Raw genomic sequence first — 15,673 nt, 5'->3', positions numbered from 1 at the left:
AGAAAGTAAAAAATCAACAACAAAAATAAATAAATAATAAGAGCGCTTCAAAGGATGACAACAACATCGATATAACGCAACTTAACATCGAAAGTCAAGCTGTATTGGGTATAAATGATTCTGTGCCTCCAAACATTGTTCCCTTAAGCGCAGGGGCGAATAAAAAAAAAAAAAATGATCAGCCATCAAACAGCTATGCTGTAAATATAATTGACGAAAATGTGCTATCCTGACCTATTCTCATACAAACGCAGCTAGTTTTTTTTGAAAAAATGGACAAAAAAATAACTTCCTTAGTCCAAAAACCACAAAATGTCGTAGACACCAGTGCTAATTGCTCTGTTGCGAACAATTTAGTAAATAGTAGTGTCCATAACCAAATAAGTAAGGATGAGAACGAAGTTGCAGGTTCTCAGGAACAAGACTCTATTAACTCACAAGTTATGCAGGGAGGCCCAGATGTACAGCAAAAATTGCAGTCTATGCCTCCCACTGCATCCTTTGATGGAGAGTGTGCGGATAAATGGTCTTACTATTACACTTTGGGGCCTGAAATGAAACTGGTAATGGGTTGGACGTTGGATCCAACGAAAGTAGATAAACCTATCTTAAATCGAGCGTCTTTGATGAAATTATTACATCAAATACCTGCATTGCGCAATTTAGTGTCTAAACACATTGATTAGATTCGCTTACCGTATGTATCGAATGGTCGAATGTTATGCAAATATCAAAACACTATCATTGCTGCACTAATATGGAAACATTCAAAAGATTTCCAATTGCTCGGTTATGAGTTATCCATGTACAACTCATTGGAAAATGCTACACTCTTTGTAGAGTATCAGCCCTCAGCACCACATAATAATAATCTCATCGAAGATCATGATAACCAGTTTGCAACCCTGTATGAGAAAATCAGAATACAATCTGAATCTGTCGCACAAATTGCTACAAGCCTGGCATGGTTTGAACCTCTTATAAAAACCCAAATAGGTGATATGCCAGCCAAAGAAAAACAATAAAACAAAGTAGTGGTTATAAATTCTTGGAATTGCTGTGGTTTCAACAATCTTGAGCAATGGTTTCAGAATACGTCACATGCACAGCTACCAGCAATAATTATATTGCAGGAAACCATGGCAACTCAAGACATTTATTTAGAAGGATATGTAGCCTTTTGTTCGCGTGCGCTAAGAGGTATACAAGGCCGTCCATCTGGTGGTCTTGCTATCCTTGTGAGACATTTATATTATACTAAGTTGTTGCAAATCTATTCATCCTCAGACATATTGGTTGTGGAAGTGTCATCGAATGCTCGAGTGCTTTCTCAGTTGATCATTATTACACTGTATTGGAACCCAGTGATTACAACTCTGGGCGCGTTTATTAAAAAAGTGAACTCTGTATTTTTACAAGTTGCAATCAACGCTCCAAATGCACAAATCATCATAGGTGGTGATTTTAACTCAAATCTTAATTCAAAAACGGTAAAATCAGATAGTGACAAATATGTATGAAATATTGGCTTTTGAAAGGGGGCAAATATGGAGGAATTTCTTGAATGAATGGGAATTGTCTGTAGTACCCTTTGTACAAAGTGTGCATGCATACTCGTGGTCTTGTGGAACGAAAAGATCAACAATAGACTATCTGGTAATTTCGGACCCATTAATAGGATTCACAACTAATTGTAACATCATACAATAACATCTAGGTGATCACTGCATATTGGATGTCTTTTAGATTGCAACTTACCAATGTACGAAGCTAAATCTGCATTGTCTTTGTTGGAGATAGACCGAAAAGGACTCTCCATCAGGTGGAATGCTCGCCTATACAGGCAGCTAAATTATCTGGCTAACAGAGACACTGTAAAAATAAATATCGAAACGATGTCTAGGTGTGATCTTATCGCATGGGAAAGAAAAAACGAGGGCATGATACGTGGTCATCTTGATACCTTGATAAAGGAACGCTCAATGGTCAAACAGTTTGCTTGCAAGAGCAGTTATAACGCAGAAATTGCACTGAAGAAGAAACAAAAAAACAATGAAATCCGTAAATTGATGAAATTATCTAATGAAACAGAGGGTTATGCGAATCAGAAAAAATAAAATTATCACAGGCTATAGAAATGATGTCAAACAGTTGAAGATTGGCATATATATAGAAACCAATCAAAAAATGATTCTGAACCTAATCGGGAAAAACCGGTAAGGGCACTGGTACCGGTAATCCCTTACCGCCCTATTACGAGTTCCCTTTGCGGGTCCTCCCTTAACAGCCGTTAAGGACGGGACCCGCAAAGGGACTTGAGGTAATAACGGTACCGCAATTTGCAGTACCGTTATTACCGCCTTCCCATTCCCATTGAGCCCTATGGGGGCTAAAATGGGAACTGGGAAGGGCCATGGCGAATGGGGAATTACCGCCCCAGCCAACCTTGGAATGGGGCGGTAATTGCTCCATTTCCCATGGCGGAATCAGTAAGGTTTTGGAGGCAACCATGGCGCTAATAGCGCCATGGTTACCTCCAGGGTCGTAATGAGGCCCATTGTGTGCATGCTTTTTCTGCGTTTACGCCTGCTGCTTGCTCTAGTCATGGTTCAACTGAGCGATACACCTGGCGAATAATGATTATATATCTTCAAGATCTGGAACACACAGAACTGTTGAAAGGACGTGCTACACAACATGGCCACCTTGCCATGGTTAAAGTACTAAAGACTCTACTCCAACTGGGGCAAATTCCTATGCATCAACACATTTAAAAAAAAAATAAAAAAAAAATAAAAGAATTGGAGGAGTTGAGCGAAACGAATATCAGGAAAACACAGATACAAGGTCCTCTTGCCGAACCACACTCGGGGCGCCGAGAGCCTTAGGAGTAAAATAATTGCAGACAAGCGGCGCTACATTAACGGCCTCCTACCTTGCCCATGGGCCTAATTTTAGGTGGTTGGGGAGCGGGGGCGACAGGGGTGTTAAATCCACCCCCAACTTTTGTGGCACACCATTTTGTCCCACCCATTTGGCAGGAGCGCCTTTCATTTAGATCTCATGTCCCCCCCTGACCCCCTCCCCCGCCAACATTTTCAGCAAAGTTACTCCAGTGCAGCTCTAGTTCTAGGCCTAGTCAGCGATGAATGCTTTGAGGTTGCTGATCAGCAGGCAGAAATAACCTTACACCACAAGGTGTGCTTCCCGAATTCCCCAGTTACACAAAACAAGAGCCCACATCCCAGAAAAGCTTTGCTGGCAGGAATGTGTGTCGAGGGCTGTGCTGGCAGCAAGACACCTTTTGGCATAGGAGCGGTCTCAGTGTGCATCCGTTGTAATGTTCAGGCCAGTGTGTACTGCAACAAGCAGGGGAACTATCCTTTCAGCCATCTGAGATTTTCGAAAAACGCACAAGACCACACGCTCAGGGCGCACAATGTCCAAACACGGTGCCGCCTCGTGAGGAGAGAAAACTCTGACTCATTTATTAGAAAAGCATTAAGAGTAATACTTCTTATCCAACCTAAGCAAAAGCAGTAGCTACCTGTAGGGGTGCCTGATAAAACATACATCTGTACAATGACCCTTCATGACCAGACATGTGCATCGAGCAAAACGAGACACTACACACTCCCAGCATTGAGTAAGATCATCCTTGTCACACTACCGGGGCAATCGCGGCCCTACCACCAAGCAGAATACACAACATGCTGTTTGTTAGCAAAGAAACCGGGAACTTCAAGACTACAAGTCAGCATCATGTGGCAGCCCTCTCCACAATATTCCAGGAGAAAGGAGGAATGGAGATTGGTTGCCAAGTGAACAGTAGGGCTTCATTTCCTCTAGGCCAGATCAGAAAAAGGTCAGACAGGAAGCACATGGTCTTAACGAGAGGCCCGGACAAGCATGGCAACCATCGGAGCCCTTCTACCCAAGTAGATTTTCTAGGAGAACGGGGGACAATGTCGTAAATTGTGCCGTACATCCCAGGCAAAAACTGGATTCAAGTGGCAGAAATTAGGGGCAAGGAAATCCAGGAGATGAGCTGTCTTTCAGATGCACCATCATCTCAGTAGATAAAAATCAAATCACTTCAGCAATGAGTGACTTCCCAAGTGCAGAACTAGGGGAACCTGCTACGCGTCTCACTTGGGCAGAAAGTACCACGATGAAGGCTCAGTCTGCCTAATCCAAGCCAGCCACCATCTTCAAGAGTTGCACAGGACTACTCTCTGCAGTGCAACGGTAATATCCTGGATGGCAAATGTTTTCTTCCTAAACTGGTCTCCCTTTGGCAAAAGTCCATAAGAACACCAGAAAGGATTAGCGCTCAGCCATATGTGCCACACAGACAAATTGTGCTTCATTGTCTGGAACTCCCATGCATTCAAGTGCATGCTCACAGGAACGCGAGAAGGAACCTGCACAACACAAAGGATTCTTCTCAATCAATTTAGAAGTCGTGATACTCCCAGTGTTAGAGGATAAGCGACCTACGGAGACATTAAACCTTCTTTATACCTCCTTCTCTTTTCCAGAACTCTCCTCTAATCTCTCCATCAAAATTTCCAACTGTCTCTGCCATTAAATATTGGAAGGCTTTGCACTCTCCGATGTTAAAACTCTACCAAGGAGAGACCACCAGTGGGCGCGGGGAAACATGGCCGCTTAGACTTCGGCTCCCGCACCCTCCAGCACAAAGGAGACGAGAGAGCAGAACCTGCCGACAAGTGGTGGAAAGTAGTGGCAGAGGCAAGCCCGTAAAAAAAGCGAGGCAGGCCAACTCGAAGCCAGAGTGGATATTCACTAAATCGGCCCGGCCAGCCAATAAGGACATCAGTGGGGCCTCACTGACTTCAGACGCTCAGCAGCCCCTGACCCCCAGAAGAAGTCGGAACACCCGCGAGAGAGGGTGTGTGCGTCCGGAAACCCTTATCAACTTGAGGGACAGGAGGGCCCGTGGCGAGACTCCGCTACAGCAAAGCCGCGATCGGGGAGGAGTATAAGCGAGGGAGTGCGGCCCGGGCCTCTTGAGGAGCGCAAGACAACGAGGCGGAATAATACGGCACAGGACACCACAGGCGGACTACACCAGACCCGGTGCACGACGGCAAGATTGCGGCGGGGGAGAGTGGCTCCGGGCAGGTGATGGGAGCGAGACGACAGGGGCTGTCCTATGGACACTCTGGGCGCCAGAACTAGCCTCCCCACAGAAAGGAGGTTGCAGGAATGAAGCCTGGGGCCCTTGGGAGAACAATTACCTGGGGAGACTGGAAGGGTGTCCCGATTACAAGTACAGAGCTCCTCTTTCTCCTTCCTCTACTGCGGCCTCCATACTGTACACTACCCACACCAGCTGTCCCACTGTCGCAGAGAACTTGGCACTGCAGACTTTGCCAGCAGCGGTGTCACCGATCAGGGCAGCACGGTGCACATTGTCAGAATCCAGACAGAGGTACGTGAATGCAGCAGAAAACTTGAAGAGTTGTAGATCGGATGTCCAGGAGGTTTTGCAGACTTCAGAAACTCCTGAGGGACAAGATTAACTGGGACAGAGACAAATCCCCCAGGAGTTCAGACCCCTACAGTAGCGGGTGGCGTTGTGATGCAGAACGTGCTGCAGAACATGTAACCAGGGTCAGGATACCGGGAGCCGGCCTTTCGTGGTGATGCCCTTACACTCTATGTGTCCTCCTCACAGCTCGTTTGAGTACCTGCATCTGGCGAAGACACCGACCAGGACATTCCTGCCTCGCTCTGCCCTGTGTAACAGCCGACAGCCGACACACTGACTACTCAGCCACCATAACTGTGCTACAAGACAGAGCTCCGCAGCTGTTATACTGAAAGAAAGTGGAGGTGGCAGGTTTGAAAGGCAAAAGCGTGCCCTGCGAATGGGTAGCGAGTGGTGAGGCACCCTGAGGCACACAGATATAGCAGCGGGGAGGGCAAGTGGCAAGGCATACACTGCACTTTGTCCCTGCTGCTGGTACTCGACCTACTGACCCCCCCACCTACGCCAGAGGGGAAGAGAAGAGAACACACATCTGGGTGCCACAACTGCAGAGACTCCAGAGATTGGGAAATAAAGGCGACAATGAGGTAGCCTCAAGACTGGACAACAAAAAGTTGCAAGCAAAAAGGTGGAAACTGCTCTGGAGTCTGACTCTGGGCATATTCTAGCAGAGATCAAGGCTCTCAGGGGGGACATATAGGACTCACTGACGGACCTAACAAGAAGAGTGGGCACCGTTGAAAGCAAGGTGGAGGGTCTGGAAAATAACCATCTCAAAGCGGACATGGTGGAGATGCGTCTGGATGCAAGGATGACAGAACTCAAGCTGAGGGAAGAAGAGGTGATGGTGAAGATGGACAATTTAGAAAATAGAGAGACGGAGAAAGAACTTCCAGAAACTGGGTCTCAGAGAAATGGTGGGAGAGACCCCGAGGCAAGTGGAGGAGAAGGTGCAAGCCCTTGTCCACCATCGTTTCGAAGCAGAAGGAGGCAAAGTGGTGCAACTAGAGAAGGCGCACGGAGGTGGAAGATCCTACGGAAACGTCCCACGCTCCATAGTAGCCACATTTTTTAGATGAAGGATAAGACGGAGGTGCTGATCATGGCAAAATAGTGTGAAGAAGTTGACTTTGAAGGATCAACGGTGACAATATACCAGGTCTTGTCTAACCTCACACTCTCCAGGTGACGGGACTGCAGACCCCTCACAAAATGGTTACAAGAGAAAGGAATCAGATATAGATGGGGTACCCATTCCCACTACAGTTCGAAGTGGAAGCAGTGGATTACTGCATAACCTCAGCAGATTAGATGGAACAGGCCCTGTCTCACCTCGGACATGGAAGTTGATCTAAAGGACCCTGATGGTCTAGCCACGAATAGGGAAAGACAACTACCAACCACAGGCCCACAGAGAAGAAATAGGACAGACGGGAAGAACATACGCCTGAATGGCCAGTCACCGCGCAGGACCCCGACGACACCTAAGCAGCCGCAGGATGGCAGAGCCCCTGAAGGAACTGGCTAGAAGCTGAGTGTACTAACGTGTGCCCAGTTGGGCTGGAAAAGTACTAAGAAACAGTGCTGGAGGGAGGAGGAAATCCCCTTCACTCCAAGGTGGCCCTCTGTGGAAAAGAGGGCGCCTCAACAACTTTTTCAGCACTTAGCTGGTTGTTGTTACAGTTCGTTATAATGTTCATTGGGGTGTTTAACGGGGATGATCCTCAGAGTAGCATGTGTCTGTCAATATAACAGTAGACTCTGTAATAGACTGGATGGGAGAAGGTGGAAGTCAGTGGAGGATGGAGGAGAAGAAGGGCGAGTAGCCGCGATGAAGAAAAATGGGTCCAAATGAAGGGGGCAGGAGGCTGGTTGTGGGTACCCCTTAAATGTAAAAGTACTGAATTCTCCAATGAAGAGCACCATATAGGCAAGGGAATTTCGTAATGCATCCCTGGACGTACTATTCTTGCAAGAAACGCATCAAATGATGAGGGAAGAGCAGAGCTTGAGAGGCGCAGGCATTGGACAGGCCCACTGGGCCTCTGGGCTGGTAAAACGGTGCAGGGATGATCCTACATAATCAATGCCGACTGCAGGGGTGTGTAGTGTCCAAATATATGGAAAGACAGCTGCTTGTGGTACAAGGCATCCTCGAGGGGGCACGGGTAGCACAGTTTATGCCCCTTACCAGGGGAAGGAATGATTTATACTGAAAGCACTAGAGACCATACAAGTGCTGGAATTGAAATTGTATATAATTGGGGAGGGTGGGGCCTCCTTCAACTCTTGGGCGAATTAAGTATTGGACAGGAAAGTAGCGGGAGAGGTCGGGACCCGCAGAAAGGAAGAAAGACTTAGGCATCTGGGGCAGGCAATAGAGGTGCGTGGCTTAGTGGACATGTGCAGGTTAAAGCATCCAGGAAAGGGGATACACCTTCTTCTCCGCACCGCATACGACATATACCAGGATAGATTACCTGCTAATTAGAGACAAGGGGGCTAGAGTAACATGCTGTGACATTAGAACAGTGGGGTGGTCTGATCATATGGTCTGGATGTTGTTCTACATAGATGGGATCCACAGGCCGGATAGCAGCTGGCGATGAAATGATCTCTGGAAAGACCTTATATTTGCAGACCAGCTTACCAAAGAAATAGCGGAGTATTTTGAGATTAACTACACTGGGGAGGGTGGCATGAACGGAGTATCGGACGCTGGGAAAGCCACCCGGAGAGGGCTCCTGATCAGGGAAGGTGCACAAAAGAAACAGGAAATGCGGCTTCAAGAGGAACACATTTTGAAAGTTAATAATAGAGGGAGAGGTACGGGCGCATGCCAAGGTTGAAGACACGGAAGAGATGCTAGAAGCACTACAGGCAAAGAGGGCAGAACTGAAAGCTCTAAGAGTAGGGAAAACCCTGGGTAAACTAGTTAGACAGAAGTTTTACGAAAAGGGGGATAAAGCGGATGCACTCTTGGCAGCAAGGCTTCGGGCACAGAAGGCGAAAAGATGGGCGTCTACCCTGGATGACCCAAGAGGAAGCGTGAGAAATACACCGCTAGAAATAGCGGAAGGCTTTGCACAGTACTACAAGATACTCTACGAGTCGGGGCACCCCAAAGCGATAGCAGAAGAGTACCTAAGGGGAGTTAATATGACCCGGCTCACAAAACCGGAGATGGAACATCTAGGAGGGCCCAATTATCACAGAAGAAGTGCAAGAGGCGATTACTCGCCTCCCGAACGGGAACGCCCCAGGGGAAGACGGCTATACCATAGGATTCTACAAGAAACTTGCAGGGGTAATCCTGAGTCCTATAATAAAGCTCTCTAATAACATACTAGAGACAGGGAAAGCCCTGGCAACCTTTAGCAAGGCATTGATAACTGGGATAGCCAAGGAAGGGAGGGACCCAGCCCACTGCCCCTCTTGCCGGCCCATCTCACTATTAAATGTGGATGAAAAGATATTCATGCGCATATTGACAACCCGACTCGAAGAGAAAATGCTGCGCCTAATACACTCAGACCAAATGGCCTTCATAGCAAGTAGACAGGGCCCAGACGCGATACGGAAGACTCTGGATCTCATGGAGCACGTCTCCAGGGATCCGGGTGACTACGCATTGCTGAGCTTAGACTCCAAAAAGGCTGTTGACCGGGTGGAGTGGAATTTTTTTATTTGCGGTGCTGCGTATGGTAGGCTTTGGGGAAAGAATGTGTCAGGCCATCAGAGTGATCTATGCTGAGCTCATAGCACGGATAGTGGTGAATGGGAAAATGTCCAGGGCTATTCGACTCAGCAGAAGTACTAGATATGGATGCCCGTTGTCACCCTTGCTTTTTGTGTTAAAAATGGAGCACCTAGGCACGAAGGTGAGGGAGGAGGGCTGTTAAGCGGCATCAGGGTGGGGGAGAAGAGTTATAAAATAAACATGTATGCCGATGATGCCCTGCTAGACATTTCAGATGTAGTTGTATCAGTCCGCAGTGCCCTCCGCATATTGGAGGACTACGGGCGGGTATTGTGATTTCAAGTTAATGTGAACAAGTCAGTTCTCCTCACCCACGGAAGGGAAGCAGTTGAGAAAAGTGGGGAATGGAGCAACCTGGGGATCCCAATAGAAGATTAATTTATAAAGTATTTAGGGCTAAGAACACCCAAGGACCTGGATAAATGATATGAAGTTAACTTCACCCTGTTGCGGCACAGGCTCTTTGGGGAGCTAGAAACATGGTGGAGACTTACAATATCTTGGTTCGGCAGACTGAAGCTGTGAAGATGACGTTGGTCCCCAGAGTTATGTACCTGTACCAGGCATTGCCAATTGAGATGCTTGACCTCCACTTTGCGGAACTGAAGAAGAGAATCAGTAAATTTATATGGCAAGGGAAGAAGCAGAAGCTCCCGTACAGCGGGTTGGTGCAGTCGAAAGAGGGGCGGAGTAGGGCTCCCAGATATGAATGGTAATTTTAGAGCAGCCCAATTTAGAAGAGGGATCCGCCACCTTAGGATGGACCAGCAGAAACAGTGGGTAAACATCGAAAACTACCAATGGAGACCGGTCACACTGGGGGAATGGCTTTGGGCACCACAGAAGCCAATTCAGAGAAAGGTAAAAGCACACCGAATTATGGGACCACTCTGGGCACTGTGGCGGGTCAAGAAGGAAATGATTGAAGCTATGACCTGGCCGTCCCCACTGAGTCACATATGGCGCCCCCCTGCCCCCGATACGAGATCATATCCCGAATCAAGCCAGATTTCAGGACAGGTTTGAGGCAGGATTGGAGAGGGTGGGACAAGTGGTCAAGGGAGGGGAATTTGTAGATGTGGTGGAACTAGAGGAGAGTATGGGCATAGGTAAAATCTCAGTGTTCAAATACTTGCAAGTCAAGGGTGTACTAATGTCCGGGATATGGAAGGAGAAGCTGCAGAGGGAATTGACAGAAACGGAAATGAACGCAGCGAGGGAAACTAAGGGACTAATATCAAAACTGTATCAGACCCTACTAACTGCACAGGGAGGGGAGATAAAAGTATATAAAAAGAGGTGGGAGAAGGATATGAGAGTAGAGCTGGATGCAGGACAGTGGAGAATTTTATGTGAAAATGCGCATCAAACATCAATTGCCTGTCAGTACAACCTCCACGGCATCAAGCTACTGTACACATGTGGCAGTGGGATCCAGTAAGGTTATCTAAAATGTTAGCAGGGGTAGACTCCCGATGCTGGAGAAAATGCGGCCAAAAGGCAGACTATTGGCACATGTGGTGGGCATGTGGGGGAAGTACAAAAGTTCCGGAAGGAGGTCCTGGGATGGATAAAAGTCCTGGATGGAGTTGAAAGAAGTCTAAACCCCTTGTTGGTGTTGCTTGGGATGGAAGTGGTAGAGGGGGAATGGACGAAATTGCCCCACTTGCCCCACTATTTTCTGTTGGCAGCAAGGGCATGTTTGGCAAGGGGATGGAAGAGGGAGAACCTTCCCAGTGAGCGACAATGAGCCCTGAAGGCAAGGGATGTGCACAAGGAGCACCTAACCGGGCAATTACACGGCCTGGCCCCCTTGAGGGAAATTGAATGGTCTGCCTTCCTTAAGAAGTATGGCCCGGAGAAGACACAGTTAGGTGAAGGCAATGTACAAATTGAGAATGTTGAATGATCCAGAGGCTAAGGATAGGGCACAACGGACATTTTACATTTTTTTGCATTTTTAAAGCGCTCACACAGCCCGCGGGCATCGAGACACTGTTACAGGAATTGTTTGTTTCTTAGTTGCGGATTTATAACCCGCCTAAATACCTAGAGGTTTCTAAGCACGGACCCGGGAATCAAACCTGTTTTGCTTCGTGTCATTTTGCTGCCAAGGTGAACACGTTGCCGCTGAGCTATCCTCCCAACATTGAGGTTGGCAAAGGAAAAGGTAAAGTAAGGAACAACTCATATGATGTGCATGAGAATATGAAAGGTAATACTGAACCCCAGACCAGACCCTGTGAAGAAAAAAATAAAATAAAAATAACACGAGAGAATGCTCTCACTGCATGGTGGAAAAAATGGAATGGCGGAGCTCAAAGCGTGAACTTCAAGGGACACAAGGTTTGGCTACCCGCAGTGGTAGGGGGGAAGAGGGGGATTTTCGGTGGGATTGGGGAGGGAAAAAAAATTCAAACGAGCAGACGGACATGATGTAGGGAACAAGTAATGCTTGAGTTTGATTTTATTGTGTTAAATCTGCTAAAAAATCTGGAAAAAAAATATACAAAAAAAAAAACTCTACCAAAACCGAGGCGCTCTTCTTCCCTGACAAAAGCCTGCTTTTCTTCCCTGCCAAAAGCGCTCCCTCATCTCTTCCTCTTCCTATCCAGTTCCCACCTGACACTCTACCCTACTCTTCTTCAGCTAGAAACCTCTGCATCATCTATGACCCTTCTCACAGCTGCTCTTCTTTCATCTCCCAAACTGGAACAGCAGCTTGACTCAACCTCCGAAATATTAGGATCATCAGGCACCTCATTCCTTTAAACACTGCTAAGCAGCTTTTAACCACTCTTGTCTTCCCTAAACTGGACTATTGTGCCAGCATCCTCTGGTCTCCCAAACTATGCTTTCTGTCCTCTCGACAAGATCATTAACTTTGCTACCAGGACTCCTCCATTTCACACCTACTTTCTCGTAGAGTCACCAGACTGGATGGCTGATGATGCAAAACAGGGACAGATGTAAATCTCTTCTCCTGGTTCACAAATCTATCCACGGTAACGGACCACTATCTATCTGCCTCTATCCAACTCTACAAGCCTTCTCTGCTCTGCCTCCTCGACTACTCTTGTGGCTCCTCGCCCTCCGTGTGCTCCCTCTCGCTTCCGCACTTTCTCTCTTCTTGCTCCACCTGCATGGAATTCTCTTCCCCGGACATCCGAGAAACAGTCCACAGGGATTTGTTCAAAACTAAACTAAAAGCCTACCTCCTTTCCCCCAACATACCCTTTTAACTTACCCCTCATCTGCCAGCCAGCTAAAATGTTTTCCTCGCCTCTACCTTGTCCCTCACTTCCTCTGCCTCCACTCTAGCACTTCACCCATCATGGTCACATCCCAAACACAGCTGGTCGTACCGCCTACCTGCACTTAAAAATGTCCAATGTCAGTTGTCCTTAATCTACATATGTCCACTTAAGTATTTTCCCTGGGGATTGGTCCATTTACTCGCTCCACAACCTGATCAGAATGTTCCCCAAACTCATCCCCTTGTAAGAAGCTCACTGCTTCCCAGGGGAGTTGCTAGGTCTGGAAAAGACCCGGGGCTACGCCGATATCGGAACCGTTGGGACTGGTGGCTAGCTAGTCTTTTGGCTGTAGCTCCTGAGATTCTATCCGGGGCTACAACCAAAAGATCAGGGGCTATAGCCCCCTTAGCCTGCCCCCTAGCAACGCCCCTGCTGCTTCCCGTCAAATCTGATTCATCTATTGTAGGTTCTTTTGTGATCAATAATACATTGTAAATATAATATATCCAATATCACTTTAATATGCAGCATTAAAACTACAGCTGTGCAGTAGATGCATCACAGGCATCAAGTGATGGAGTTGTGACCAACGCTTGCTTCATTTCTACTTGCCACAAAGCCCCCTTCCCTAAACACCTTCAGCAGGGTTATTTTCAGTTGGGCCAATCCGGATTGCATCTACAGGAAGGAGGGGAAAAAGAATAAGCTTGCAAAAGCTTTTTGTATTCCACGTTTTATTCCGTTGCTGCGTCAAGACACGCTTATAGCGAAGCAGGCCTATAAAATGCATAGTACATTGCACCCCTTTCACATACCTGTCCAGTTCACATTGAAGCACAGCTCCCTCTCCACACTTCGAACATTTTTGGAGCCGCTGCCAGCCCCCCTGAGGAGACTCCCGTGACTGGTGTCAACAGAGCTGGAAGGACTTCGGAAGAAGCGATGTACTGTCATTTTCGGATCAGGCCTGTTGAAGAAAGGCACACAAATATACATTATTGGAAAGTCAGGCTCACTGGGGTAAAACCACACTCCCATGATAGCCAGCGTCATATGGCTGTGGAAACCTGAAGGCCGAGCCTAGGCCTAAACTCACTCTGATCACTTAATACCCCAGTACTGGCAGATCCTGCTGTGCGACCAGAACCAGATCAGGACCCTCTGTGGACTTTAACCTGTTTTGTGTTGGCCATGCCCCTTTCACCCTTGAACCCGTAAAACCTACTACATATGGGGAGTGGGAGGGGGTGCATTGTGTCCACCTTTTTTGTCTGCTAACCTAGTGTGTGGCTGTGTGAGAGATTTTAATACATTTCATGTGAGTTGGTTTTAGCCATGTTGCTTTCTGCTGCGTTGTGTTGTGTTTACACAGGTAGGTTTACATGGTAGTTGCTTTATTCACAATACTTGACAAATGTATTGCTAAGTTATCGATCGGTTTTCATTCCCTGCCAATTACGTGTAATTGAATGCATAGGTCCATCTAGTAAGCTGTGACCGTGTACGCAGTTTATTGGTGTGAATATCACAGAATATAAACATTACTTTCCTCCATTTGTGGTATAGAAAATATAGAGCATAGTGGATAGAATAACCCAGATACACGTTAGTTGGCAATGGAAGTGGAAACGGCGCATAATGAGGCTATGGTGGCCTGTAGTGTTGAATGCATGAATGGTGTGTGCGAAACAGTTATGTCGAAGTACTCTTTACATGAAACACTGGCCTCTAGGCCTAGAAGGCGTTGTGGGCGGCGAACCTGAACACCTAAAATAATTTCTCATGCCAATTCGGCAACCAATGTAAGGAAACTAACCACTTTCTTCATAAAGAAGAATGCTTTGAGCAAAATTGAGGAAGAAAAGGTAGTGCAGGAGATTGTGTCCGAATTGAATCAGTCATTAAGCTGTTTGGGGACTAAGCTAATAGATGATGCGGTTTCAAAAAATAATAATAATAATAATAATAATAATAATAATAATAATGTTAAGCCAGCAATAGCTGACCCGCTGGATGCGATTCTGATTGAATCCTCATTAGCGCAAGAGGGTAATTTAAATGAGCATTCCGTTAAGCAGGCTCCAAAAAGTTTATCTTGCCACTCTCAACTCTCGCTCTGCTGTCAAACACTCCTCTGACATCTGCCACCTCCTTGAAGAACTGGACCTGGACGTTCTTGGTTTTACAGGGACATGGTTCACGGCCAGCTCTGTCACGAGATTTGACACTCTCCTCCCCGATGGCTACAAGGATCCTCTCCGCACCCAGAGCCACTTGCCCTGGAGGGGGTGTAGCCTTGATCTTTCCTGAGTGGATTCCTGCCACTATAATTCCCACTCAGATCTACTCCTCTTTCGAATGCCTCGTCTGCAGTCTCTCAATCTCTCCAAGCCACTCTTACCGTTGCCACTCTCTACCAGCCCCCTGGTCAAATCACCTCTTTTCTCTCCGAGTGGGCCGACCTCTCCTCCTCTCTCCTGGCCTCAACCACTCAACTCCTCCTCCTTGGTGACCTCAACATTCACCTTGGTTCTCCCTGTCCCTCAACATTGCTCTTTCGCGACCTCTGCGATTCCCTCTCTATCCTCCCAACTGGCCCAACGTACTCTGCAGGGCGATGTCTTGATGTCTCCCTCTCCCTCCCTCCCTCCCCCTCCCCCTCCCCCTCTCCCTCCCCCTCCCCCTCTCCCCGTCCCCCCAAGCCAAGCCTACCCCAACACTGCCACCTTCCTGGACATCCGGCCCATGAAGCGTATGTCAGTCGAGGCATTTGCTTCCACCTTCTCCCCACCCCCTCTTCCTCTGGCTGACTCACACCCTGACACAGCCCTGTCTTCTCTCTATTCTTCTATTTCGGATACTCTTGATGTTCTTGCCCCTGTCATGAGTGTTAGGGAGAATTCTCTGTTTAGGCTGAATTTCCCTACCTAGTGAGTCCCCCAGCAGCTTTGCTGGATTTCTGGGGTTTCTCTTTTTCTCCTGCCAAGAGTGAGACTCTTTTACCCTCACTCTTGGACATGTTGAAGTGTGTTTTCTTGATTAAACCTTGTGTTGAATGGGCTATGGGGTCTTTTACTCCATAGGGCCTCATGTATTTTTGTGATGTGGGTTACACAGCACCCTCTGTGCCGTGACCCA

General features: G+C 47.4%; 1 protein-coding gene across 1 annotated transcript in view; it reads right to left on the bottom strand.

Moving 5' to 3' along the window:
* PFAS (phosphoribosylformylglycinamidine synthase) overlaps positions 1-15,673 on the bottom strand; it is a 786,527-nt gene that overhangs the window by 670,044 nt on the left and 100,810 nt on the right. Inside the window, exon 2 of the mRNA XM_069651729.1 lies at positions 13,351-13,502. Coding sequence (XP_069507830.1) covers positions 13,351-13,489 — 139 coding nt within the window. The 5' untranslated portion in view covers positions 13,490-13,502. The remainder of the gene's footprint in view (positions 1-13,350; positions 13,503-15,673) is intronic.

This window comes from Ambystoma mexicanum, chromosome 3p, assembly GCF_040938575.1.
Source record: "Ambystoma mexicanum isolate Mex_15411 chromosome 3p, UKY_AmexF1_1, whole genome shotgun sequence".
Classification (NCBI taxonomy): Eukaryota; Metazoa; Chordata; class Amphibia; order Caudata; family Ambystomatidae; genus Ambystoma; species Ambystoma mexicanum.
The sequence above is the reverse complement of the archived record's forward strand: the minus strand, read 5'-3'. Positions and strand labels throughout refer to the sequence as shown.